Source organism: Staurois parvus, unplaced genomic scaffold (genome assembly GCF_062004578.1).
Source record: "Staurois parvus isolate SC_StPar_1 unplaced genomic scaffold, SC_StPar_1.0 ptg000155l, whole genome shotgun sequence".
Taxonomy (NCBI): Eukaryota; Metazoa; Chordata; class Amphibia; order Anura; family Ranidae; genus Staurois; species Staurois parvus.
Window position 1 is genome coordinate 29,987,743 of NW_028317951.1, and position 26,258 is coordinate 30,014,000.

Here is a 26,258-nt window from a genome sequence, read left to right on the forward strand (position 1 = left end):
TTTCAGCCCACTAATGTTGAATGGGCTAAAATCTCACTGCACCATAAAGTAGTGCATGCACTACTTTTTGAAATGCATGGCAACAGGACCACATGGTACTTTTGCACCGTGAAATCTGGTGCAAACAAAAGCACTGTGTTTGGGGTGTTAGCATTGTATTAACACCCACTGTAGATCATAGTGCAACTGGAATGCGGTGTGTAAAATCGGGTTTCCTCCACAGTGTTCCAGTGTGAAATAGCACTTAGACACAAGATAAAGCACTGAGAGCAGACCTCAGCTTTCTAAATCACTATGAAAAAGTTGTTAGCACAATTTTAACCTTGGTGAGAGGGTAGGGGGAAAGGGGACAGCTCCCGAAAGCTGTAAGCTGTTAACTGCTAGTGCTAATTAAAAAGAAAAAAAAAAAATTGTGGACAGTAGTACTTAACTGTTTTGCTATACTTAATGCATCTGAATGCAAGTAAAGACTGTTTAAGTTATACCATTTAAAATCATTACATGCAGTTTTAAAACATATGAATTAATAAATTTGCATGCCTTTGTGAAGGAGGCCTTATATCAATGCTCTTTGTTTTGGGATCAGAAGTTCTGCGTTCAGTCCCCGTGACTCAAAAGATTGACTTTAAAGTCAGCCAAGTAACTAGCATTTTTATTTGTTTAGTAACGCTACATTCATATTGGTGATTTAAGCTGGTGCAAATTGTAGTGGCAGAAATCTTCTTGATTGCAGCTGCTATTGTGAGTGGCTAGGTGTGGCCACAGGCCCTGTACACTATGATTGCCAGAGGCAGCAGCTATTTGTGGCTGTCTGCACAGCCAGCAATTGCCTGTGGTGAACACTGCTGGACATACACAAAACAGCAAACAGCAAAGGTAACCACTGGCTCTACAGACAAGTTGCAAATAGATGTGGCTGCCCATGACCTGTCATTATAGTGAATGGGGCTGGCAATTGCACCTAGCCGCTCACAGCAATAGCAAGAATCAAAAGATTCTTGTCACTGCAATTCGCACCAGCCTAAATTGCTGGTGTGAATGTAGCCTAATAGTAGTGTAAAGATTTCTCAATATAGTATTCTTTATTAATGACCAAATTACAGGTCACACCTTACAATCACAGTTTAAGATTTTAACCTTCCTAGCAGTAATTCAGAGTGTGGCTTGGGGTTAATTTTCAGTACCAAAAGCGGTAGCTCCGAGCCACACTTAGAATTACACTGTAGTATAATTTACCTTGTCCTGCGATCCCCAGGCTGTGTCCTCTGGCCGATGCCGGCATCAGTCTTCCAGGTTCCCTTCCCTGAGAGTGTCGCAACGCAGGGGGCGAAACCGGTGCGAGATTCAAAAAAATAAAAACATGACATACACACAATACATTGTAATCTGTTAGGATTACAATGCTGTATCAAACCATTTCACCTCAGTTTTGTCTCTAGTACTTTGTCCAGTGACCTTCCTGCACTTTTACCGCTCTTTCTGCCTGGAAACTTAAGAACATCCATGGCATCCAAAAAGCACCCCTTTAGGTCAAAAGCAGTTTTAGACCAGCTAGAAAACAGCGATTGCGAATTAGAATAACTTGCAGAATTAGTTATTATTAGTTAGATAGTTATTTATGGGGAAATTCATCAACAGACACTGAAAGTGATAACAGCGGCTGAGCTCAGCGATGTGCGAACTTGGTGCTCTATTTCAAATTTCAGTGTTTTTAGTTTGATTACATTATTGAATTAAATTCATTATTATATTATTTTTTATATTTATAATTATATCATAATTTCAAGTTTCAAACTTTATCTAGACTCTTGTTTGGACAGATTTGAGTTATTCCTACGAATTACAGGCCTACAATATAAAACAACAAATGTCCATGCAAAACAACGTACCGCTTTGACATTCAAAAACATTGACATAATCAGACCGCCAGGGAGGTTAATCCTAGCCGCAAAATAGTCACACACAATTTGACTGTACAAAATAGTTTGATGGGAACTTTTCCATACACGTGCTGAAGGTCAACAGACACCTAAAACCATCTAATCAAGCCAACAATTTGTCCATGAATTGGAAGTTAAAGCATGCCTCTGGCCTGCATATCCAAAAGTTATCCACATGGAAAAAGCAGATATATGGCATTTGATTAGAGCTAAGTATATAGATCAACAACCAGTTCAAAATCCTCCTACAAAATGCTTATCTGTCAAAGAAAGAAAAAAAAACAAAAACAACCTGATATTATCTACTGCAACATTTCTCAGCACCTGCACTTCTTTCCTGTGCAAACACAGAAGGTACTAAACAAGAACTACCTATGGCCTACTGCAGAAAATAACCTTAAACATTCACTGTTAAGTGCCCACATACCATATATCTATATTAAAAGATGCATGCCCCATATATTTGAGACAATAAAAGCTAAGCCTAGCAATGTGTTTTTGTATACATAGCTAACGGGTTTTATGATGGCCTGGAAAAGTTTAATGTGGGCCTCCCAGGGTTTTTAAATTTTTTTTTGCCAATAAAAGAGTCATTATTGTGTTTGACAGCTTAATCTTTATAGAACTGGCATGAAGATTGTATCTATAGGAGCATAGTGCAGATCTTTTTATTGCTTTTATTTACGAAAAGGCTCCACCATGCTAAATAAGTTTTTAAAAACTTTCAAAGAAGAAACATTTTACTGTGTACTCAGGAACACACACACACGTTTCTATGACACGACGTAGAAATAGTTGTTAATGCTCAGACAATTCTGTCCAACCAACCGTTGGGAGAATGAGATGTGATACTGAATACCAATTTCTAATGAAACCACTGGGAAAAGATCCAAGAGATATTAAACTTCACAAATACTGAAAATTTAATGCACAGCTTTTGTTTATGAAGAAATAAACAGATAGGAAAGAGCTGGAAAGCCATTAGCAAAGCAACAGTCATCAGCTAATTATTTTGCTCTTCTGGCTTTGCTCATTATTAGCTTTGTTTGTAAACTGTTTGCCTCATTCTGCTGTAGTTTAACACACATTTATGGCACACACAAACTGTCCATAATTCACGTTGTAATTCTGCTAAATATGACGCCTAGCAAAACAGGGCAACCAGATATCTTCTGTAGTGATATTAGTTCAGGCAAACTGCACTGGTTAGCATAATTTATAGGTAATTTGTAGCACGAGCCACTCATTTGCCATGAAGGCCTGGTTTTAAAAATGCTCCTCCTCTTGGCAGCAGCGTTTTGGCTAAAAACCCCTAAGGCCTGTAAAAGTTTCTAATGCTTTTACAAGCATTTCAGCACGTTTAAAAACAAAGTGCTGGGGCATTAATTTCATTGGCCAGAATAGTAATTTATTCTGGCCATTGAAATGGATTAACTCTCAAGAGCTAAACGTGCCTAGCGTTAACATGTGTTTAGATGCATCAAGTGTTTTTCTCTGCCAAAACGCTGCTGCTCCTGGAGGCACTGGCTGCTCCTGGAGGCACTCCTAAAAGCTGCTAACACTAAAAGCTTCTAAAAGTATGAGTGCATGTACACATGAGAATATGGAGGGTGCGTCGAAGCTGAACAAAAAAAAAAAAAAAAACACGTCTGATGCCCCTAAAAGTGGCTGCAATAACACCCTGTGTGCATTAGGCCTAAAAAGTTGTCCAACTGGCAATGACAACATATGTGATTAAACTTAATATAAGTAGTACAGGGTACATAGACTGCTTTAGCCACTTTGCTTTTGCACCAACTGGGGTTGTGTACAAGTATTCACCCTGAACCTTTTGGAAACATTATGGAGTCAAAAGAAGCGGTTTCTTTTTTTTCTGGTGGGGTCATACCAGATATAACCAAAAAACTCTGCCCCATCTGTAGCAAGACAAATGGGCCTGCATACATTGCCATTTCTTGTTCTCCAGAAAAGGCAAGGATTACAGCTGGCTGTCAATGAAAGCATCCAACAGGGAACCAGTATGTGTGTGCTGCTGCATTTTCAGTGCAAACTATCTGCAAATATCCTCCACTGTCTAGCGATCATACAAAATCCAACAAGAAGCTGCAGGTCTCAGGGAGAGGTGCCACTGTGACGTCAGCACAACAGCCTAGCCTGGATCATGGTCATATTAAAAAAGTGACCACTGAGTCACTATATCTGTATTGGTTTTACAGCCTCTTTTCTCTGTTTGTAGATCACGTAAAATACAACAAAGAAATTTCTAACACATCTAGATTATACACGTTTGTTTTTAGATGTCTGGAAAATTTTAAAATATTTTCACCCAGTTTCCCTCATTCCCTACATGAACAATCCAAATGGTCACAAGCTTTCAGCATTATTAGATTCAGGTAATGGTCAGAAACATATAAAAACATATTCACATGTTTACACTTACATATGGAGGAGTGTCCAGGCTCTCTGTGTTTACAATCACTGGAGGTGGATTTGCCTTAAAAGAAAGCACATACACATTAATATTAAAATTAAATTCCTTATACAACTGGTTCTGTATTCATAGGAGCTTACAAGTACAAATGAGAAGCATGCCTAAACTTCAGAGAAAAAAAAAGAAAGGATAATCACACTATAGGCTGTTGGCTGAAAAAATGCATTGTAAAGCACACAAAAAATAAAATCCACAAGACTAGATCAGGTTTTAAACTGACATTGTATCATATTCCTGCTGCAAGGACTGCGTTGATCTGCAGTCATATTTGCTTCTGCTGGATGAAGGAGTGATCACATGAATGGGATGTTACTGGTATCAGCATTCTTAGTTACCCCCCCCCCCTTTTTTTTTTTTTTATTAGGAACAGGAATTGTTGTTCCAGGTCAGGGGTGGTGTTGCAAATTTACTTCATGCTCAGCAAGTTTCTTGAACTGCTTTCTCTTTTGGCCATCTATACACTAGGATTTTTTTTATTCATCAAAAAATCCTTTCTTGGAGTTCATTAGGGGATACAGGATTCAAAGAATGGGGTCATACGGTCACCTACACAAGGATTTAGACGGAAAAAAAAAAAGTGACTAACCTGGTATTATAACTGTTCCAACTCCAAATGCAAAATTGATGGGACATTTGTCCCCTAATGAACGCCAAGAAACAGATTTTATGGTCAATAAAGCGAGAGAGAGAGAGAGAGAGAGAGAGAGAGATACGTTTCAAGGTGTTTTAGAATTAGATGTGATGGCTGCATTAGTTTTCCTTATTGGCTTTCTTTGCTTACCTTTAGTTTTACCTGGTGATCTAGCCAGTAAGCCTTTTCCCCCCAAAAGAACAAGCTCTCTAGCAAACGTAGCAGAGGATGAAACAAACCATTTACCCCTGAGAGGAGTGCTTACAATGATCAGCTTTTAGGCCTCATGCACACTGGGCATCTGCCCAGCAACTCTGAAAATCTTTCTCCTTGCAAGAGAAAAGCTGCTTAACCACCTCCTGCCCGCCATATAGTACAATGACGGGCGCAAGGTGGTTCTCTCATTCTGGGAGGACGTCATATGACGTCCTCCCATTCTCAGCGCAGCGATCAGCGGTGCGCTGTGTCCCTCGGACACAGCCGATCACCGTTCCACGTAAAGAACTGAAGAGGTCAGCTCTGTCATGTGGTCAGCTGTGTCCAATCACAGCTGATCACATGTAAACAGGGAAATGCCGATTATCGGCATTTCTCTCCTCTCGAGCTGTCACGCTGACAGCTCGAGAGGAGAGGAGAGCCAGTAATCGGCATTCCGCGGAGGGGACATGTACACTGATCATCAGGGCACTGATGATCAGTGTAGCCCCAGCAGTGCCACCTGTCAGTGTCCATCAGTGCCAGCTGTCAGTGCTCATCAGTGCCACCTGCCAATGCCCATCAGTGCCACATAGTGCCTACCAGTGCACATCAATACCACATATCAGTGCCCATCTGAGCTGTCTTTCAGTGTCACCCATCAGTGCCAGTCAGTGCCACCTAACAGTGCCAGTCAGTGCCACCTAACAGTGCTAGTCAGTGCCACCTAACAGCGCCAGTCAGTGCCACCTAACAGCGCCAGTCAGTGCCACCTAACAGCGCCATATATCAGTGCCCAGTGATGCCTGTCAATGCCCATCAGTGCCACCTAACAGTGCCTCCTCATCAGTGCCCATCAGTTCAGCCTATCAGTGCCCATCACTGCAGCCTCATTAGCGCACATCAGTGAAGGAGAAAAATCACTTATTTACAAAATGTTATAACAAAAACTAAGAAAAAAACATTTTTTTTTTCAAAATTTTCAGTGGTTTTTGGTTTAAGAAAAAATAAACCCAGAGGTGATTAAATACCACCAAAAGAAAGCTCTGTCACAAAAAAAAAAAAGATAAAAATTTCATATGGGTACAGTGTTGCATGACCGCGCAATTGTCATTCAAAGTGCAACAGCAATGAAAGCTGGAAATTGGCCTGGGCAGGAAGGGGGTATAAGTGCCCTGTAGGCTAGCGGTTAAAAAAACAAGCCTACAGATGCAACTTGCAAATGCGTTTGGATGCATACACGGCTGTAAAAGTGGAGTTTTTTTTTTTTTTAAGCCCAGTGTGCATAAGACCTTATTTATATAAAACCTTTATTAACAAAATGGTTTGCTGTAAGTGAGCTGGAGTTTGTCTTCAATTTGTTTGTGTATCTAAATCTGCTAGTACATCAAACACTCCCCTCCCCCCAAATCAACAATGCTGCTGCCCAAAGGTACCCCTGTGCTACTTCATCCAGAGTGAAGGCAAAGCTGGAATGAGGTCTGAACATCCACCTGATAAAACTATAACATGTGAACAGAAGACCATGAGGAAGCCACCATCTTTGATCTGCAGTTGCCATAGTGCTCCACACAATCAGTTATGACACCAGCCATTTGATGCCTTAACAGTTCAGTTTAGTGCACACGCACCGAATAGAACAGAGGGAATTATTGAGAATGGTGCAGGAAGGGATACAGCTAAGCTACAACATAATTACACACGTGAATGTGTTTCAAGCTTGAAAAAAGGAGCAGTTACCTCCGAAACATGTAGTCACACTCCTCCCGTTGCAGCCCTCCCAGGTGTGATGTTAATTCTGGTCTTGCACAGTCCGTGGGCTCCAGGGTACCTCCAGTTTTGTTTCCGGTATCCTACAAAGCTCCTGACAGCAGCATCTGCTTCCTGGCTCCTTAAGACACACTGAGGCTCAAGAGCAATCCGCTCTAGGTGGATTGAATGCTTTTATCCTTATGCATCTTGTGTGATGCCACTTGTGACTTTTAATAAAGTCTTTTCCTATTTACTGCACTTGGCACCCTTTGCTGTTTCCTTTATACAAACACCGAATGTAACTCTTTTGGAAAACTTAAATCCATGGGTTTAGTTCTGCTTTAACAGAAAAGGGTGGAACCTGATCCTAAAGACCATGAACTTGAATAATAATCTGTCTGAGTGACCAAGAAACCGCAAATGAGATGCAAGTCTGTTTTATTAATTTAAGCAGTGGCAGAGAGATAAACTCACACAGAACCACATATGAATGTGGCTCTCCACCAAGGAAAAAGTACTACTTCCACATGGTGAAGAGAAATTTCATGCTGATGCACTGGAGGACGACGGAGATGGAAGATCACTGTCCTTGTTAAGGTGAAAGATCGAAACCACCTTGGGAGGAGGGAACGTCTAGACCTTAATACCATGTCTGTGGGTAAATTTATTTATTTATTTATTTTTTTTTTTACAGTGCACAGTCGCAAGCTCAGACACACCTCATCGAGGTGATGGCAACAAGTATGTAGCCTGGTGAGTGAGGATGAAGAGAGGAATATCCTTGATAGGTTCAGAGAGTGCTGAGAGAACCAAATTGAAATCCCACAAAGTCACTGCACAGAGAGAACTACGCGAGACATCCAGCACAAAAACCTCAACAAAAAGGATGAGAGGAAAGCGATCTATGTAACAAGATTGCAAGCTCTGATAACTGACCACTGGAGGTACCCAAGGTTAAAGGCTGATCCAGCCCTGATTGAAAAAAGGTTAATTTCTTTCCACAGAAAACAACTTTTTCTGCACCAAGCAAAGTATGCCCTCAATGCGCAAAGGTATACATTGTGTGTGGGGAGGTATTTCAGAATGAAAATGCATACATTACATTGTATTGATCCCACAGAGCATTCAGTGCTTCCACCAATGGTCCTCTGCACCTGAAGACAAACTTGGCCAATTTGTTAGTGCATCTGGAGGCCAGAACGGCTGAAAAATGTCTAGAACATTTTCTACCTCTCTTGCCACAGTAAGACTTGTACTTCCTTCCTGATTGTCTGACTGAATGCGGATTGAATGACTCCTCAGTTTGGGCATCAAGCGTTGCAAGGATAACCACAATTCTCTGAGCACCAAAACGTTGTTTGATGATCTTCTCAAACATGAGAAAGAAAGGGATTTATCAAGAGCATCCAAGCAGGATTTCCTATCCACTGGGCCAGAGACAACCTAGTCTTCAGTGTCAGGAAAGAGACTGCACCCTTAGACCCACAAAGACAGAATGTTTTGAGCCTGTGGTGGAATTGACCAAATGGAAAGGTTTTGAAGGAGACTACCATCAAGCCTGGAACTTTCAAGCAGAATCACTGAGCTAGCAATCTCCTGTACTATAGATTCCAAGTCAGAAGTGTATCTTAGGCAAAGAAGAATTCTGCTTTAATCTATACCCAGGATAAAACTCAGATACTCCCAAGTGACATGTATGTTCCAGAGTGGACTTCTGAAGGCTCAAGATACAACCGAACCTTTTTAAAGGTTTAGACTGTGTGCATCACATTGTCCTTCAGAACCCGTGCCAACTCTTTTCTCAAGAGAAGCTGTCCAAATATCGCCTGACAGGAAAGGCCTGGGAGTGAAGCCCCCAAGCAATAAACTGAGGGATGGGCAACATCAGAGAAAACCGTAGCAACGAGGCTGACAAAAAAAAAGAGTCAATAGACTAAAACACTCAGATGACAGCTTGAAGCACCATGCTGCCAAAGCTCACTTGGCAGAGGCCTGAACATCCACCTAGTAAAATGAAAAGGTAGAAGGCAGAAGATATGAAAAGACCAGGTGGTAGCGTTGCAAACCTCCGAAGCAGGTGCTTGATGCTGAAAGGCCCAAAAAACAGACAGATCTAGAAGATGCACCCAGATAGGGAAGGAAGGAACCAGTTTCTTGAGAGTGTGCGCCCTGGAAATAAGCAATTTGAGCCATCCAACAATGGTGGTAGAGGAAGCAGGATGCCCCTTCTTGGAATCTCCAAGCTCTCTTCATCTTCCTTTATGAAGGAAGAAATTGCAGCAAGGTAGACCCAAACCCACTTACGACATCCATGCAGTAGATTAAAATCTCTAGGTGCGTTTTAGAGCAGGACATTGAGAAGGGAAGACAATATTTTGATTGGGGTGAAAGGAAGGGTCCACCTTGGGGCAGGAGAGAAAAAAAAAAAAAAGTGTTCCTAAAATGGTTACATTGCAAGAAACCACCTCCAACTTTGTGACGCACCTGACAGAGGTAATGGCCACCAAATTTGCCACCTTACTTGGGAGATCCCTTAATATGAGATCCCAGTCAGCTCAAAGGTAAGTTTGTGAAGAACTGAATGCACCAGATTCAGATCTCAGGGAGACACAGGAGGTCGGGGAAGGAAGTGAGAAGGGATTTGTGGGTGGTAAACATGAGCAACTCCTTGTATAAAAGGTCAAGACGCTACTAAGGAAAGAAAGGGAGAAACAGACCCATAGGTCTGTTGGTCTCACACCTTGCTAGTGGGTTTTACTGGTGCCACGCCCCTTATTATTGAGACACTGAAAAAACCCAAACCAGAGTAAAACAACTGGGGTTTTTAGGCACCAAATAGGTGCCTAAAAAGCCCCAGTAGTTTTACCCTAGTTAGGGTTTTTCATTTTTTCCTTGTACAAAGAGGTAGCACAAAGCCAAAAGGTTTCTGCAAAAAGAACAGATAGACAAGAACCCGCGTCTTTAGAGAACTAAGAGCCAAATGCTGGTCCGAAACAAACTGGAGGAAGGCCAGGTTGCAAGGAATAGGATATTCTCAGGATTTGGGGTACACGCTCTTGCACCAGCCACAAAAGGACCTTGTGAGGTAGGTAAAAGAGATAATTTTCCCACCTTGAGCAAGGTGGAAATTACATAAGAAATGTCCCTATCCTTTAAGACCTTTGTTTCAACAGCCATGCCATTAAAGCCAGCCAATTTAAAGCAGGGTGGAAGAGAGATCTCTGTGAGGTGGTCTGGTCTGTTTGGAAGAGGCCAAGACTCGTCTACTAGGAGTCTGTATGTCTATTTATTATGTTTTCCTGTGCTTAGAGCAATGAGGATCACTGGAAAGTGTTCTTCCTCCAACTTGCAGAGCATATTAGGGAAAATATTCACTGGAAGGAATGCACACACCAGCCTGAAAAGGGACCAAAGAGTCACAAGTCTGCTTGCCATTTTCCCACTCCCAGGATGTAGCGATGTACGCAGGGAAAAAAAGAATTAAAGCTTACTTCATGCAGGTCTAACTGACCTTTAGTACCTCCTAAATGGTTTCTGTAGGCAACAGCTGTAGCGTTTTCTGAATTTACCCTTACTAGACGACAGTGTAGGAGAGTCAGTCTTTTGGCTCTTAGTTCCAGAATGTCGATAGAGAGCATGGACTCCTGTGGGGAACAGAGTCTCTGGACAGTCATGAAATTTTGAACCTCACCCCAATCAATCAGGCTTGCAACCATCGTTACCGCCTTCTATGGAGAGGGAAGGAACAATTTTGAAAACCACTCTTACAAAATATCTACCACTTACAAGGCTGCCGTGGAAGTTCAATTATTTAAACACACAAATGAGATCCAATTTCTCCAGTTGAAACTTCCGTAAAACTACTGGAATCATTCTGAGTGGGAAGGCATAAGCTAGAATGTAAAGCCATGGATTCGCCAGGGCATCTATGGCTACCACCGTTTCCCCCAGATTCATGGAAAAGAATCTTGGAACCTTCGCATTTGCTTGAGAGGCAAAAATGTCTATTTCCGGTTGGCCTCACGTACTTGTGAGCCAACAGAAAACATCCTCGACGAGAGCCCATTACTCCTGATATACTGCCTGACGGCTCAGGAAATCTGCTAACACATTCTGAGAGCCCTTTATGTGTACTGCTGAGATTGAGGCTAGGTTGGCTTCTGCCCAAACCAATATTTTCTCTGCAGTTGCCTATAATCGCGGACTTCTGGTGCCTCCCTGTTTGCTGATATAAGCCACTGTCATGCTGTTGTCTGAGAGCATTTGCAGATGATGACCTTTCAATTGACCTTGACATTCCAGCATAGCCCTTTCTACAGCCAAGAGCTCTCTTTGGAGGAAAATCTGGCCTCGGTCTTTGACCACTGGCCCTGGACCATGCTGTCAGTCTTGCATGTGCTCCCCCCAACCCCAAGAGCTGGTGTCTGTGGTCATCCTCAGGGAGATCGGCCAGATCCAATCTAGACCTCTGGCGAGATAAGCCTCTGTTCTCCACCACCAAAGAGACTACTTGACCCTCCGAGGAAGGAGAACCTTGTTCTCCAGGGTGCCCCTTGTCCCATGTCTGGAGCAGAAAGTGCTGCAGAGGTCTCTGGTGAAATCACGCCCAAGGATTCGCCGGAAAACATGCTGTCACGAGACCTACCGTCGAGATCTTCCTCAGGGAAACCGGGAGATTCAATTGCAGATGGGCTACTTGGTAGAGGACCCTGTTCTGTTTGTCTGCGGGGAGAAACACCTTTTGCACCCTCGAATCTATTATGTACCCAAGGAACTTTAGCGACTGAGACAGAATCAGGTTTGACTTTTCCCAGCTGATCATCCAGCCCAGTGATTGTAGGTGATTCTGTGCAACCTCGAGATCCTTCGGCAACTGCTGCTCGAAAGGGGCAGCTAACAGGAGATTGTCTAAATAAGAAACTACCAGAATGCCTTTCAGCCTCAGTGGAGCCAGAGCTTCTCCCAGGACTTTGGTGAAAATCCTTGGAGCACAGTATAATCCGAAAAGGAGCGCCCTGCACTGGAGATGCTTAACTTTGTCCCCCAAGTTGACAGCCATTCTCAAGTACTTCTGAAAGAAGACATGGATGGGTATGTGAAGGTAAGCATCCTTCAGATCCAGGGACACCATAAAATACCCGACATAGGATAAACCTGAGTGAAAATATCGATTCCATACGTAAGTGCTTGTATTTGATCGATCTGTTGAGAGGTCGTAAATTCAGAATCATATGGAAATTGCCTGAGGATTTTTTCACCACGAAAACGTGAGAATAAGAACCCTGACCTCTTTCACCCGCTGGGACAGAAACAAAGACCCTCTGATCCAACATCTCCCCTATTTTAGACATAGTGCCCTTGCTTTTTCTCGACCCCGGGGTAGATTTGTCACCAAATATCTTTGAGGGGGCAAGGAGTCAAACTCCAACCTGTAACACTGAGCTATCAGGTGAAGGATGAAAGAAATGGAGGTGACGGATTCCCAGGTTGGGAGGAAGGCCCCTAATTTTCCCCCCACCAGGAGGAAGGAGTCATTGGGTTTTGAGGGAGGGTTGAGGAGGATTAAAAATAATTCCTCCCTTGCCCATATTCTTGTGGCCTGCCCAATGCGTCTTTGGTCAAGCCTCCTTACTTTGGTCAGCCTGCGGACCACGAAAAAGGTTTCTGAAACCCGGTGTCTTTCTTTTCCAGAAAAGCCTTTTTCTTATCCGTTGCGCGCTCTAAATCTTGCAATCCAGGGCCAAAGAGATTGTACCCTGAAAAATGCAAAGCACATAAACATGCCTTAGAGGTCAAATCCTTGGACCAGGTCTTCAGCCAAAGAGACCTCCTAGCCAAATTCACCAGGGCCGAAGATCTAGCAGCCATTCTTACTGCCTCCGCTGAAGAATTGGCAAAAAAGGCCACTGCCTTGAAAAGCATAGGAAATTTTAAGTTCTAGAAAAGAAACTCTCCTCCCTATAGGTACCCCCACAACTAAGTGGGATTTAAATTGGGATACACAAAAATCCAAATTCTACACAGGTTGAGGCAAGGGCTGGCCTGAATCTATTTACAGTAGACTCCCAGACCCTTTTATGAAAGACATCCCCTTTCTTGTCCATAGGGTCTCTAAGGACTCCCATGTCCTCATACGCCAGGTTGGATTTCTTTGAAACCTTTAACAAAGGTGCATCCAATCTAGGATTTTTACTCCAAGGATGCTCAACGCCTTCCTCAAAGAGAAACCTCTTTTGGAAAAGAAAGGCCTGCGCACTGGCTCCTTCCATTCCAACACAAATGCCTCAGTTAAGAGATTTATGAACAGGAAAAACCCTGCAATTTTTGCTCTGTAGACCTTTATACATGAAGTTGTGTCTAGAACGGGACTTTGTCTTCTTCTATTTCTAAAGTCTTGTAAATGGCCTTCAACAACTCATCCACGTCTTCTAAGGATAGCTTGCACCCAGAAGACCTAGCCATGGACCCCTCCCCCTCCTCTTCTTCCTTCAAAGAATTCCCCTTCTCTTTGTTTCCCGAAGAGGCTGAAGAAAGTATCCCAGCAACCCTTTCTAGTACTTCTAGCTTGTCCTCGACGACCCTCCTCAGGCGAGGGGGTCTTGGCTATGGAAAGGCCTGGTTCACCCAGGGGCTACGGAGCTGGGGCAGGACTTTTAAAGTCCTCCAAAAAAGGTCTTAAAGGAGCTGAACATAGTTACAAGTTCATTTTTGATAGATGACCGCAATTTTACACAAGCTGGAGTCTTCCTTAACAAGACTATTAATACAAGGGCGGCATGAGGGCTTGTTCCAGGCAGATCCCAGTTTGGCCACACAAACAGCACATTTCTTCTTCTTGGAGCCAGGGTCTGGACCTTTGTCCTGAGGTTTTAGTCTGTACATAATGACAGAAAAAAAAATAAAAAGACCCTCAGGCTCTAGCCCTCCAACTAAAAAACACACCTTGTGTTCGAGAGAGAACAAAGTGCTCTGTCAGCAAAACAAAACAGCCCACCACCGCAAGAGCTGCACATGACAGGTAAAGAAAGCTCGGTTTGAACTTCAGCAAGCTGTCTTCACGTCTAGATGCCTAAATATATTGAGTTGCTGCAATGTGATTGGCTGATTAGCAGTTTGTGTCACCAAGCAATTGGACAGGTGTAACTAATGTAGAAGACTAGAAACTAGGAGCTCTCCCTGGTGAAGGGAAGCTATGACTGACCTGGTTGATTACATGCAAATTTTTTGGGGTCCAAATGAAGATATTAAAGACCCTTAGATGCAAAAGAGGGTGGCTTCCCCCTTTTGCTTTGGAACGGGTTGGAGTGATTGTTGATCCTGAAACCTTTCTGCCATAGAAACAAGAGCAAAAACACCTTGCTCCAAAAGATCTGTAAGAGCTGCATGGAGGTCTACCTGTCTGCACATAGACACAGACACGTTGGACAACATCAGAGAGGGGGAAGAGAAAGAAATTATAGCTTTTAGACCCTTGAAACCACATCTCTTGCCAGCAGGCTGAACAAAGAAAAAAAAACACCACAAGATTCCAACCAAGGTGGATGGATGAATTCCATTAGTTGCGCCTGTCCCCCCCCCCCCCCCCAAGACATTTTATTCTAACAGCCACACAAGCCTGTCAGAAAACAGTGATCTGTGGCTATTGTTGATTGGCAGCAGTAGTTGATTGTCTGAAATGTTCAATTTGAAAGGAACTCTTCCTGGCTTCAGAGGTTACAAGAGTTTTTACAGCATGTAAACTAGGCTTCTTTTGCTGGGGTAAAGGGGTTGAACCAGAAATATTTGTAGATGAAGAGATAGAGAGACCCGTTGCAGCGGGACTGCTTCCTTTACTGTTAGGATACAACATACTGTACAGAGACTACCTAACTTAGAGTATTATATAAAGTTTTCGGTAATTAGAAACTGGATGCTAAAAGCAGAAGAGGACATGGCTGGAGTGACCAGGTCGCTTTAGGCAACAGAAAGGACTAACCAAGCAGGAAACAGTGGGGTTGATTTACTAAAACTGGAGAGTTCAAAATCTGCTGCAGCTGTGCACAGTAACCAGCTTCTAACTTGAGCTTGTTCAATTAAGCTTAGACAAAAAAAAAAAACTGGAGATTGATTGGTTTCTATGCAGAGCTACACCAGATTTTGCACTCTCCAGTTCTAGTAAATCAACCCCAGTAAACCTTATGAATAGGAGCAAGGGCAGAAAAATGCTACCTCACGCTGAAAAAGTGACACTCCACTTCTTAACACATCTCAACAACTCAGTGCTTTAACCTTTGCCATGGAGACCAACAACAAAAAGAGGTATAGTGATGGCACAAAAAAAAAAAAAAAAAAAAATTATGAGTGATACAGATCTAGACCTGGAAAGCACTCTGTGGCTAACACCATACACAAAGATCTGGAAAGCTTCACAAGCATAGCCCAATGCTTGATAATAATTAGTCCTGTAGGGTCCAGATACGCTCTTCAAATCTATTGTCAAAGATCCAGATATCTACATATTGAGACTAGCACAAGCAGCCTATAGTAAAGTCTTGATTGACAGGAAAAGAATTGCTAGTAAAAGACTTAAAGCATTTTTTGGGGAGAAAAGATGTCCACCCTCCTAGGACACTATAAAAAATAAAAACCAAAGCATGCGTTTTAGTAGGGGGGATTATACCAGGCTGGTCACCATTTTGTTTGCTAGTGTCCAAATCCTCCTGCAGACAGAAGTACAACTACATTGTTTCAGAATCCTGTCTCCCATAATAAATGAGAAAGAAACATGATCAGCAAGTTGAGAATTGGTAGATCTCTTGCTAGCCTACCAAATACATATATTGCCATGGCTACACACAAATCATGACTGCTCAGATGCAATAGTGCTAATTACAGACCATCATGCTGCTACTGATGCATCTATTGTTAGAGCCCCTCTTCTCCGCATCATTATGCATCTCTATTACAGGTTTAGATAAATGTACACCACTGTAAGGACAGCTAATGGTTTGTTGATCAGCTTGCATCTCTTCAACTGCTTGCAACAGTGATGCTCTTGACCACCTTGGATGAGAGGCCTTTTTATATGCTTAGGTGTTGCCTCACACTGGCAGAAATGGCAGCACATCATCCAAAAATCAGGATCAGGCTTATCTTCCTCACCTTGGGTCCCCCATCTTTGCTCCTGGCTCCTCCTCTTCATTCAGTGCCCCCATTGGTAGCAGCTTATTATAGGAGGGGATTGGGGGGGGGGCTTACTCCTGAGTCCTGCTGCCTGTGTCCACAGACAGCAAGGTGCAACCACGCCCCAACAGAGAGTTTGATTGACAGAAGCAGGAGCCAAAAGCCCCCGCTGCTTTATATCTACCCTGTGAGGAGGGACAGCGCTAGGAGTATGCAAAGCACAGGATCACAATAGGGCTCAGGTAAGAAGAATGGATTAAGGTATAAAACCTTAATTACAGCTATTTCTGTAATTTGCAAAATGCTCATGTTACAATCAATCCACATACCTAATTGCCCAACTTTGCACATCAGTACTGTTTCTAAATACCCTATGCCTAAGAGTAGGAAAAAAAAGATCTACCCACAATTTTCACGTTAAATGAAAAAAATGGAGGCCGTCATTGCGGACTCCTTGAAAATACTATTTGGCCTCAACACTTTGAGTCAATGATCTAGAACAAACACAGCTACTTTAGTCAGATGCAAGTCAGAGCTTTCACTATCCATATTTGTTCCAGGTTAGGAAATCAAATTACAAAAGTGCAGCCAATTTGAGCCAACACATTTTATATTTGTTACATGTTACCATTCACATAGCATAACTTAAAAAGAAAAAACAAATTGCCTTTTAACGTGTTACTAAACCCAGGACCCTGCATTCACTCTATCTGGTCTCCCACAGTACACACTACACTACAGGGGACATTGGAAGGAGAGGACCAGTGAAGTCAGGATCAATCAGCCATTTTACACAATGCTGAGGATTAACCTCTAAGGTTCCACAGTGAGTATACCAAGCATGCTTTACTGCATATACAGATTGATTTTACTGTTGTGGGTTTAGTAACATTTTTTAATTGCTCTTTCCTGAAACTCCAGGGCTGAAAATTCCTACTGTGTACTACCATATAATGTTTATGAGAGGACAAGAGGGCAGGGGAGATGTGTGTGCATAATTAACCCAGTCTGTATTGTGCTGGCAGATGCCATAATCCGTTGTAAACAATATTTTAGGACAGACAGTCCCACGCATAAAGATATTATTTGCTTTTGGTCACTGCCTAATTTGATCCCTCCCCTTCCTTTCACATGTTTGCAATTATTTATTTTTTGCCAGCAAGTACTTTTTTTTTTCTTTTATTAGGTCCATCAGCTATTTCCTTCATCCACATCTAGGCTAAGAGGTGCTTTTCTGGCTTTAACTTTTACAAACTAAATCCTACTCATTGGAAATTCTGTGCATTTCTACGCTTAACCAATATTAAAGGGAACCTGTCAGGATTCAAATAAGATAATTGCCATTGTGGACTCTTAACCTGTATTCTCGGGATAATTTTCAGCACCCTTTACTATCGAATGAAATATAAAGCCCATATTCACTTGACTGCATACTTGTGGGTCTGTAATTCAATAATTAATGCAACAATGACAGCAACCCTGAAACTATTTAAAACAAGTCAGTGATGTCAGTGACTGCATTTCTACCCTGACCTTTGAAGCCAAGAATCTTGACAGTGTTTCAAGACCGGCAGTTTAATGTGGTCAAACACTTGTCTCTCCAAAGTGGGCAGTTATTTAAACGGACATGCAATCTAGGACCAACGCTGCTGGTCTCTAGAAATCTAACTAGGCAGGTTCTTGTTATGGCATTTTAAAACATGGCAATAGTAAAAGCAGGTTTCAGGTGTAGGGTATATGGTTTAAGGAAGATAGAGAGCTACAACAATATTTAATACTGGGTTGGAAATACAAAGGTTCACAGTTAAAAGTGATTCCTACGTGCTTTGTGCAGTGGTTTTGCACAAAGCAGCCCGGATCCTCCTCTTTCTGGTCCCCCGCAGGCTTTCCTGGCTCCTCCTGCTGGATGCCTCCACAGCAAGTAGCTTGCTATGGGGCACCCGCTGCTCCCTGCGTCCATTCACACATGGAACTGTGGCTTGGCCCCAGCCCCTCTCTCTCCTCATTGCCTCACTGGCTGTGAGGAGGCAGAGACCCAGGACAGCCGAGGCTGTCATTCACATTGCTGGATCGCGATGAGGCTCAGGTAAGTATTGTGGGGAGCTGGGGGCACTGCTGCCCACAGGTTTTTTTACCTTCATGCATAGAATGCATGAAGGTAAAAAAACCTTCAGCCCTTACAACCATTTTAAGCACTGATTTTTCTTTACATTTAGCCCTGCTGCGGGCAAACAGCAGGGTTTAGAGTCGACAGTTGGCTATCTTGTAAAAGAAATCCAAGTGGCTAACTAGCCATTGGATTTCTTTTGCAAGCAGCAGGATGGGACATCTCCCCTTCCATGGGCTGCATCATCACACCAGGATACCCGATCAACCATCTGATGCTTCCGCCGACTGATCATAAAGGCAGACAAAGACTGGAACCGTTCTCTTTGCCTCTATGATATAGAAAACAGGAAGAAATGAGCATACATAACTTAGTTTCTCTTATGTAAATGGTGCCATTTTAAAAAATGGAAAGTTTTTGATCACAACGATTTAAGGACAGAGGAGGGACCTGAGGTCTTATGGACACCAGATTGCTCAATAAAGAGCACCTCTCACTGCCTGTTGCTGTCACAAGGGATGTTTACATTCTTTGCGACAGCAATAAAAGTAATCAAAAAAGAAAAAAAATGAAAGAGACCATGTTAAAATAATAAAAAGTTAAACATTTTTTTTAAAGAATCCCCATCAACGATCACAAAGGTGAACACATGCGTCAGCCCTGCACACACACATACAGCAATCTGCCCACACATGTGATGTATCACTGAGAATGTCTGATCATGGGCAGTAATTCTAGCACCAGACCTCCTCTGTAAATCTAAGGTGGTAATCTGTAAAGGCTGTGAAAAAGGATAGTAAAATTTAGTTTAGTATTGTGTTTTTTTGCATTAAAATTCAAGCGTTTATTTTTTTCAAAAAATTACTTAAAAAAAAAAAAAAATTCTGGGCAAACAAATTGAAAAGCCTATTAATTTATTCTCTATTGACGCTGCTGTAAAAAAAAAAATATCTATATGTTTGGGGGTTCTATGAAATTTTAAATTAGTTTATTTGCCATACAGCCCCTTTTGTTTTTAATAGCGCCTCTGCCTAATAAAAACATCAACCCTTCTATCCTGGCAAAAAAAAAAATTTCTGTCAGGACAAGTAGATTGTCATGAGGGACAAGTAGATTGGAACCACAGTTTAGTCCCTTGGACAAATACTTTTTAAAAAAAAAATGTTCACACCCCTGAACCATGTACTGGTTTCTCTTTTTACATATGTTTACATTCAACACGTTGAATTGTGCAAAATTATTCTAGAATTACACTTTAGATAAGGTTATGAAATAAATACACAAACGATACTTGCAAGCATCAATATGTAAATGCACATGACATGCAATCATTTATATAATAAATTACACTTGGTAAATGAGCCCAGCTTTACCATAAACATCAAAAGATGCAATGAAATATTAGTGGAAAACAATGTAATGTAAAAAAACAAATAGCTTATACAAAGCAGGAACACACAAACAAAACAAAACAAAAAAAATGGGGAAAAAGACCTGTGGAGTGGAGGATGGAATGACATTGCTCTCAGCAGGGACTGGAATAACAGGGATCACAGGGACAATGGGAGGACAAGGAGCACCAGCGTCTGGAGACTAAAAGAAAAAAAAAAGATAAAACATTCAAAAACAAAAATTAAAGGCATGATTAGGATAGTGGCTAACACATACAATATGTGACTCCCAACTTTTCATTAATGTGACAGTGAATATAATATTCACTGCAATTATATATAACAAGAGCCTGATCTGTCACAAAATAGACATTACACATGAAACATTTTTCAGTTAGGTCCTGTATTTGGATTATATATGAACAAGGGAGAAAATGGCTTTTGGGTAATTATAATGGTCTTGGTTGAACTTGTAAAATCAGTTCCTTTTCTTTACTTGTCTTTATTAGTATGCAAAATGCTATATAGTAATTTTAGTGGCAAGTCTCAATTTCTAAGCTTTTGCCCATTTCTCAACGACTCAAACCCACCTGAACTCTACCTTAACTACATATCTATTAAGAAATGCCAGACAGAGATGCAAATGGAAGAGGTGGAAAGGCCAGAATTAGAGTCAGTTACTTGTGCCCTCTGTCACTTCCTTATTTCAGCAAACAGTTTAGGCACTTATTTTTGGCTGTATTTGAAATGTAACTGGTGTGCAGAGTCTATCTTGTATTTCAAGGTCAGGCAGATCCTTCATAAATCCTCCACAAAGATCTCTTTCTCCCCCACTTATTCTAGCTACTTTCGTTCATATCACCCATCAATGCTGCCTGCTCTCATCCAATGTGGGATTGGTGCTGTAACAGTCCTCATGTAGTCCAAGCTACCAGTATGCCTACATCAAGCTGCCTTTCAGAGTGGCCAGACATTGGCCAGATGTTCCCTGCCCGCAGAATTTGATAGGAGGGAAAGAACTCCCTGATTTGTCACCTCTGTGCCTTAAAACAGCAGTGGTAGGTGAGACACAGGAAATTCAATTGTTTCTGCAGGGGGGACCATTTCCCATGCAATATTATGCAAAACAGAACCACTGGACTCTCCTCTCTCTGCCGAGTCATACTGAGCAGTTCAGAAAGGGACAATGAAGCCACAGGTTACAAGTTTAAAAGAAGTTATTTAATATTTTTAAAGGTTTTTATTATTTGCTATTCACAAAACAAGTACATTGCATCAGCCAAATAGATACTGTACATTCCATGTAATTTTTAAAAAATATTAAATCCCCCAGGGGACCAAGTACATGTAGCACTTGTTCTGTTCTTATAAAACCCCTTGTATAACCCAATCCGGGCAAGCAAAATCTATATGTATTAAATTGTTAAAGGAGTTCGCTTTTTATCTTGTACCTACAGATAAAGCTATAAAGGCAGCTTACCTGTAGGTACAGTGAATATCCTCTAAAAGCGTAGCAGACGGTGACATCACTAGTGCATGCACACTGCGCTCAATGGACAGAATGCCACAGCTGTGATATCATAGCTCGGCCCTTCAAATGGCTGGGGCCGATAAACCCGAACAGAAGGCCAAGTGAAGACTGACAGCGTGCTGCTAGAGGGATCTGTTTTTCTTAGGCAAGTCTGTCATACTGTATTATGTGGTGCATACTAGCACATTATGACATGAGCCTGCAGGTTGACCAGTTTTTTTATTTATTTTTACGTTTACTACTGCTTTAAAATGATATTCAAGGCAATTCTAAGAAAAATAAAACAAACATGTCATACTTACCTGCTCTGTGCAGTGGTTTTGCACAAATAAACACCAATCCTCCCAGTCTAGGGTCTCCCGCCAATGCTCCTGGTCCCTCTTTCCTCAGCAAGCAGCTTGCTATGGGGACATCAATGGCTCCAGCTGCTGTCTCAGCCAATGAGGATGAGGGAGAGTCCCCAGAGAGATGAGGCTCTTGTGCATGTCACTGGATCACGATGGGGCTCAGGTTAATATTTGGGGAGGCTGAGGGGGCTGCTGCACACAGGTTTTTTACCTTCATGCGTGAAGGTAAAAAATATGGAGCCTTTACAACCACTTTAGGCATAATGCATGTCTACAATGTAATATGTGCAGCAGGGAAACTGGTCCTCTCATTGCTCCCCTGTAGTTTTTGCTCCTGTTAAAAACTTTCCGCAATCATATCAGTAGAAAGAAAACTTTGGGTGAGCCTATTAAAATTAGGCAGCTTTTGCTTGTTTCGCCCACCACTGCCCAGCTTGTCAAAACATCCTATTTTCATAGTCATACAGTTCAGGGAACGTAATCTATAACCATGGAGTGTCTGAAAGCAGGCCAACTGCAGGGTGGGCAACACAGTAAGCAAGCATGAACAGGTCCATGTAACAATAGGTCAAGGGCTTTCAGAGATTCAGATAGGAGGCCTGAGTATCCACCATGTAAAATTTAAAAGTGGTCGTAAACACTTATCCCCATTGACGTGACTGGCCTCAGGTGATACAGAGATAGAAAAAAACCCTCCTACATAAATTGCACCTGTTTATCTGAATACCTCTCTTCTCGGCTGCTGTTCATTTTGCAGTGTTTATACAGCTTGCCTGAGCTTTCAGAAAGCAGGGGGAAAGGTGCTGAAGTTGCATTCTGCAGAGCTCAGTGAGAGCTGATTGGAGCTCCCTCTCAGTCAGCTTTTTACCTCTGTGTCATTAAACCTGCCAGAAGCGACTCATGCAGATAGCAGAAAGGAAGAAAGAAAGAGAAATGACACATTGTACTTATCTCAATCCAGAGCACTCACTATAGAGGGATATGCTTTGTTCATATTTCATGTCAAGAGGTTTACAACCACTTTAAGGCCTCTTGCACACTGTACTGATGTACAGTATGAGCATCAGACATTCCTGGCAGAAACAAACATGAGGATGGGCTGTATATCACTTGCACATGTTTGCGAGTATGCACACAGGCAGGAAGGGTGGCATTTCTGTGTATTTGTGAGTATATATGCGTATTTCCAAGTATAAACAACAATACTGACCAGCAACTGATTTCTGTAATTTGTTTTACTGATCAATATGCAGCGCATGTTTACACTCCCGTGAAAACAATGGGGTGCATTTAGAACAGAAAAAAAAGAAAAAAAGAAAAAAACACCCACACAGGATCCAAAGACCAAAATGAAATTACAGGCATGTTAATCTAAGTGGGGCCAGGTACAGTCTCCCAAGGCTCAGTCAAGGAGCCAACTGATCCAGAACCTGCAGAAGAAGCTGCAGGGACTATGGTGCAGCCATGAATCTTAGAAGAATCTCTTAAAGAAAAAAAAAAAAAAAAAAAAAGAAGAAGGTATGCATCTCTCACTAGAGAGAAGAGGTTAACAACTTAAGGACACTAGTGGCATGACGCAGGTTAAAGACTAATGATCCTGTTGTCCTCTACTAAGAAAATCAAATTTTTACTTCTGTTAGCGCTGTAGCCCAATGGGTTAGCCTGCTGGGGAGCTACAGCCAGCACTGTAAAGACGACCCCCTATCTTGAGATTCTCATTGTGAAAATCCCCATAGTACTGACTGTTAATTCACAAGTAAATGATCATTCAGAGATTCAAGGCAGTGTGGTAGATCTGCTAGCACTGTGTATGTTAATCAACAGCCATAGATCTATTACACAGCCCCACAGAGTTGTCTGAGCATTTACCATTGAGAAAAAAAAAAATTATATATATATATATATATATATATATACACACACACACACACATATATATATACATATACACACACACACACACACATACATATATACATACACACACACACACACACACACATACATATATACATACACACACACACACACACACACACACACACACACTGAACGCTGCAGGACTGTGTGATCTATCTGCTTGGTGTTAGAACATGTCCAAGGCACATTGCACAGCAACAGCACAATTGGAATGGGACCAATGGTCCCCTGGGAGATTAAATATTTTAAAGATGAAGTGACATATATTTATTGGTGATATTAATATCTAAAATGCCATGTGAACAGAGTTTTTGGGGAACTCAGCATTATGTTGTCAACAAATTGACTAAACAGATGAGGTTTTTATAATCTGAATGTGGTTTAGCTTTAAATTAAATCGTATGGTTACTCATATCTGATCAACACATTGCCTGCAACACTATGAGAAACATTCCTGGACATTCGTCTCCCTTCAGAATCTTATGCAAAAGGCTAAGATCAGCTCACCTTGAAAAGCACTGGGTGCACCAGTAACCAGATTGTCAGTAAAAGTGCTCTGTACCTCACTACAAGAATTGCTGGATCTTATAATTGCAACTGCACCGCCACAACCAGAATGCCAGAGAAGAGGAAAAAAAAAAAAAAAAGGAAACTTGCTTCCACTAGTTAAATAATGCAGGTTTCTTTCAACTTCTCTTTTCTGTACTCTATGTTTACTAGTTTAATAGAAAGGGCCATGTGACTACAGAAATTTGAAGGGGATGTACAGAGCACACAAGGTCACTAATCTGTAAAAGGGACAATAATGGCAGTGACCTCCATCAGTCGCCTTTAGTAAGTCATAACATCTGACTTAATATACCTGAAGCATTTGTAATATTACAAGCATTACAAATACTGAAATTTATGCGCAGCTTGTTTGTGACATCAGGGAGTATACTGAGAACCCTTAATGCTGATAAAGTTATTACCAAAAGTATGAAAGATTTATATAACTCATATGTGATAATGCTTTAATGATCTTTTTTCCATGACAATGTGAAACATACAAAAAGGTAGCCATTTTTTGCTCATTACATATGCAGGCACTGCTTCTCTTGTTTTCCATTACTGCACAACGGCTGTATGTTAAGTAGTAGCAAGAAAAAACAAGTTTATGATTTTTTATATTTGACATCAACTGTTGACAAATTGTACTGAACGGTCTTTAAAGCTAGCCATACATTGGACAAAATTTGCTTAATAGGTGGTATCCTCCCACCCCACATCCTTCGATTACAACTTGAAGAAAACTGCTGAACGAACAGCAGCTGCATCCAACTGGATTGCAATACCCCAGCAGGGGGATTTATCCATCAATGCTCTATAGTGTAGATGGGAAAAATGTGTTAAGATTTTTTTTCATTCAGCACATAGGCTGCACAAAAAATGCTATAATGTATGGTCCAGTATTCGTTCCAAAATTAGAAGATTTTACACTCAAAAAATTAAACTGAAAAAGGGCAATATGGAAGTCATATCAAAGATTTCTTTAGGTAAACATTAAAATACCTGTTTACTGAAAATGTACCAATTCTGTACACCTACAAGTTAGACATGTGTAAAATCAAAAAGGATTAATTTTCAACTTTTTATACAAACCTGAAACTATTTATAGAAATATAGTTATACTTTAAATTTCCCAACTTTACTATTCATTTGCCTTATATTATCTATGACAAAGTACCAAAAGCAGTAAGATTACAAAGCATAAAATGAGCTATAGTTTTGCGTATATGCTCAGAAAAAACATCCTTTGCTATGCACATGCAAAATTCAAGATAAATTGTTGCTCTGTGTAGCTCTTCTCCATTGTAACAAACTACATGCAGTAAGTGAGCAAATAAAACTAGAAGGTGCAAAGCAGGAAAAATGCAGAGCTATTTTAAAATGCTATCTGCTGATAACTATTAGTCTAAAAGATTTCAAAGCATAAATAATAAATATTTTCTAGCTATTAAAAATTGGAACCATGATAACCTTTATAAACTTTGTTTTCGGTGTTAATTAAAACATCAATGTGTCTTGCCGTGCAGCGTAAGAATCAGTGGCAACAATGACCAATTTATACCAAGTAGGTTTATTTAATTATGTATATATCAAATACATTACCAGACATCTGAAACTGCTTGTCAAGTAACAGTTGTTACTAGAGGTGAAGTAGCCACAAAAAAAAAACACTACATTTAATGAGAAAACGCCTTCATAAAGATACAGAAACTGCAGACTAGTTTAAATGAGACAATACAAAGAGATGATATGCATGCCTTTACTATACAATACTTGCCAGTATAGCCATCACCTAGGAAGTGCTACAATAAGTCATACCTTCACAAAAGAATAATTTGACCAGGAACCATCAGACCACCAGCCACTCGTAGCTTTAACCTTAGCTGTGCTTCTAGTTGGACTTTTTTTTACACTGTCTCGCAGATTAGTAAATTTGCCTTTGCTCTTAGAGGAAGCAGGTAAGGTTGAAGAGCTGTATGATCTCTGCATACACGTTTGCTGCAATGGCTGGCGGACGCGCTGCATTGAAGAATGCTGTAGTCTTTGATGCATTTCCACTGTACTTCTAGAAATACTCATGGCAAAATTCTTTAAATCAGGATCTTTTAGGTTCCGCTATATCTACCACATGTGTACGTATTAAACACAGAGGAACAAAAATGCATATACACGCCACAAAAAGGCATATGCCGAAAAGGACAGTTAACGAGGTAGGAAAAAAAATACAAATACTTCTGTTGCA

At 41.3% G+C, this 26,258-nt stretch overlaps 1 protein-coding gene across 24 annotated transcripts in view; it reads right to left on the reverse strand.

Moving 5' to 3' along the window:
- The window catches only part of DLG1 (discs large MAGUK scaffold protein 1), a 321,932-nt gene that overhangs the window by 143,720 nt on the left and 151,954 nt on the right, over nt 1-26,258 (reverse strand). For 14 of the 24 annotated variants that reach the window (XM_089675610.1, XM_089675619.1, XM_089675613.1 and 11 more), the window contains 2 exons: nt 19,773-19,871; nt 4,381-4,434 (listed from right to left, as the gene is read on the reverse strand). In XM_089675610.1, coding sequence (XP_089531736.1) covers nt 4,381-4,434; nt 19,773-19,871 — 153 coding nt within the window. The remainder of the gene's footprint in view (nt 1-4,380; nt 4,435-19,772; nt 19,872-26,258) is intronic. The other 10 variants (XM_089675624.1, XM_089675634.1, XM_089675622.1 and 7 more) reach the window with 1 other exon arrangement.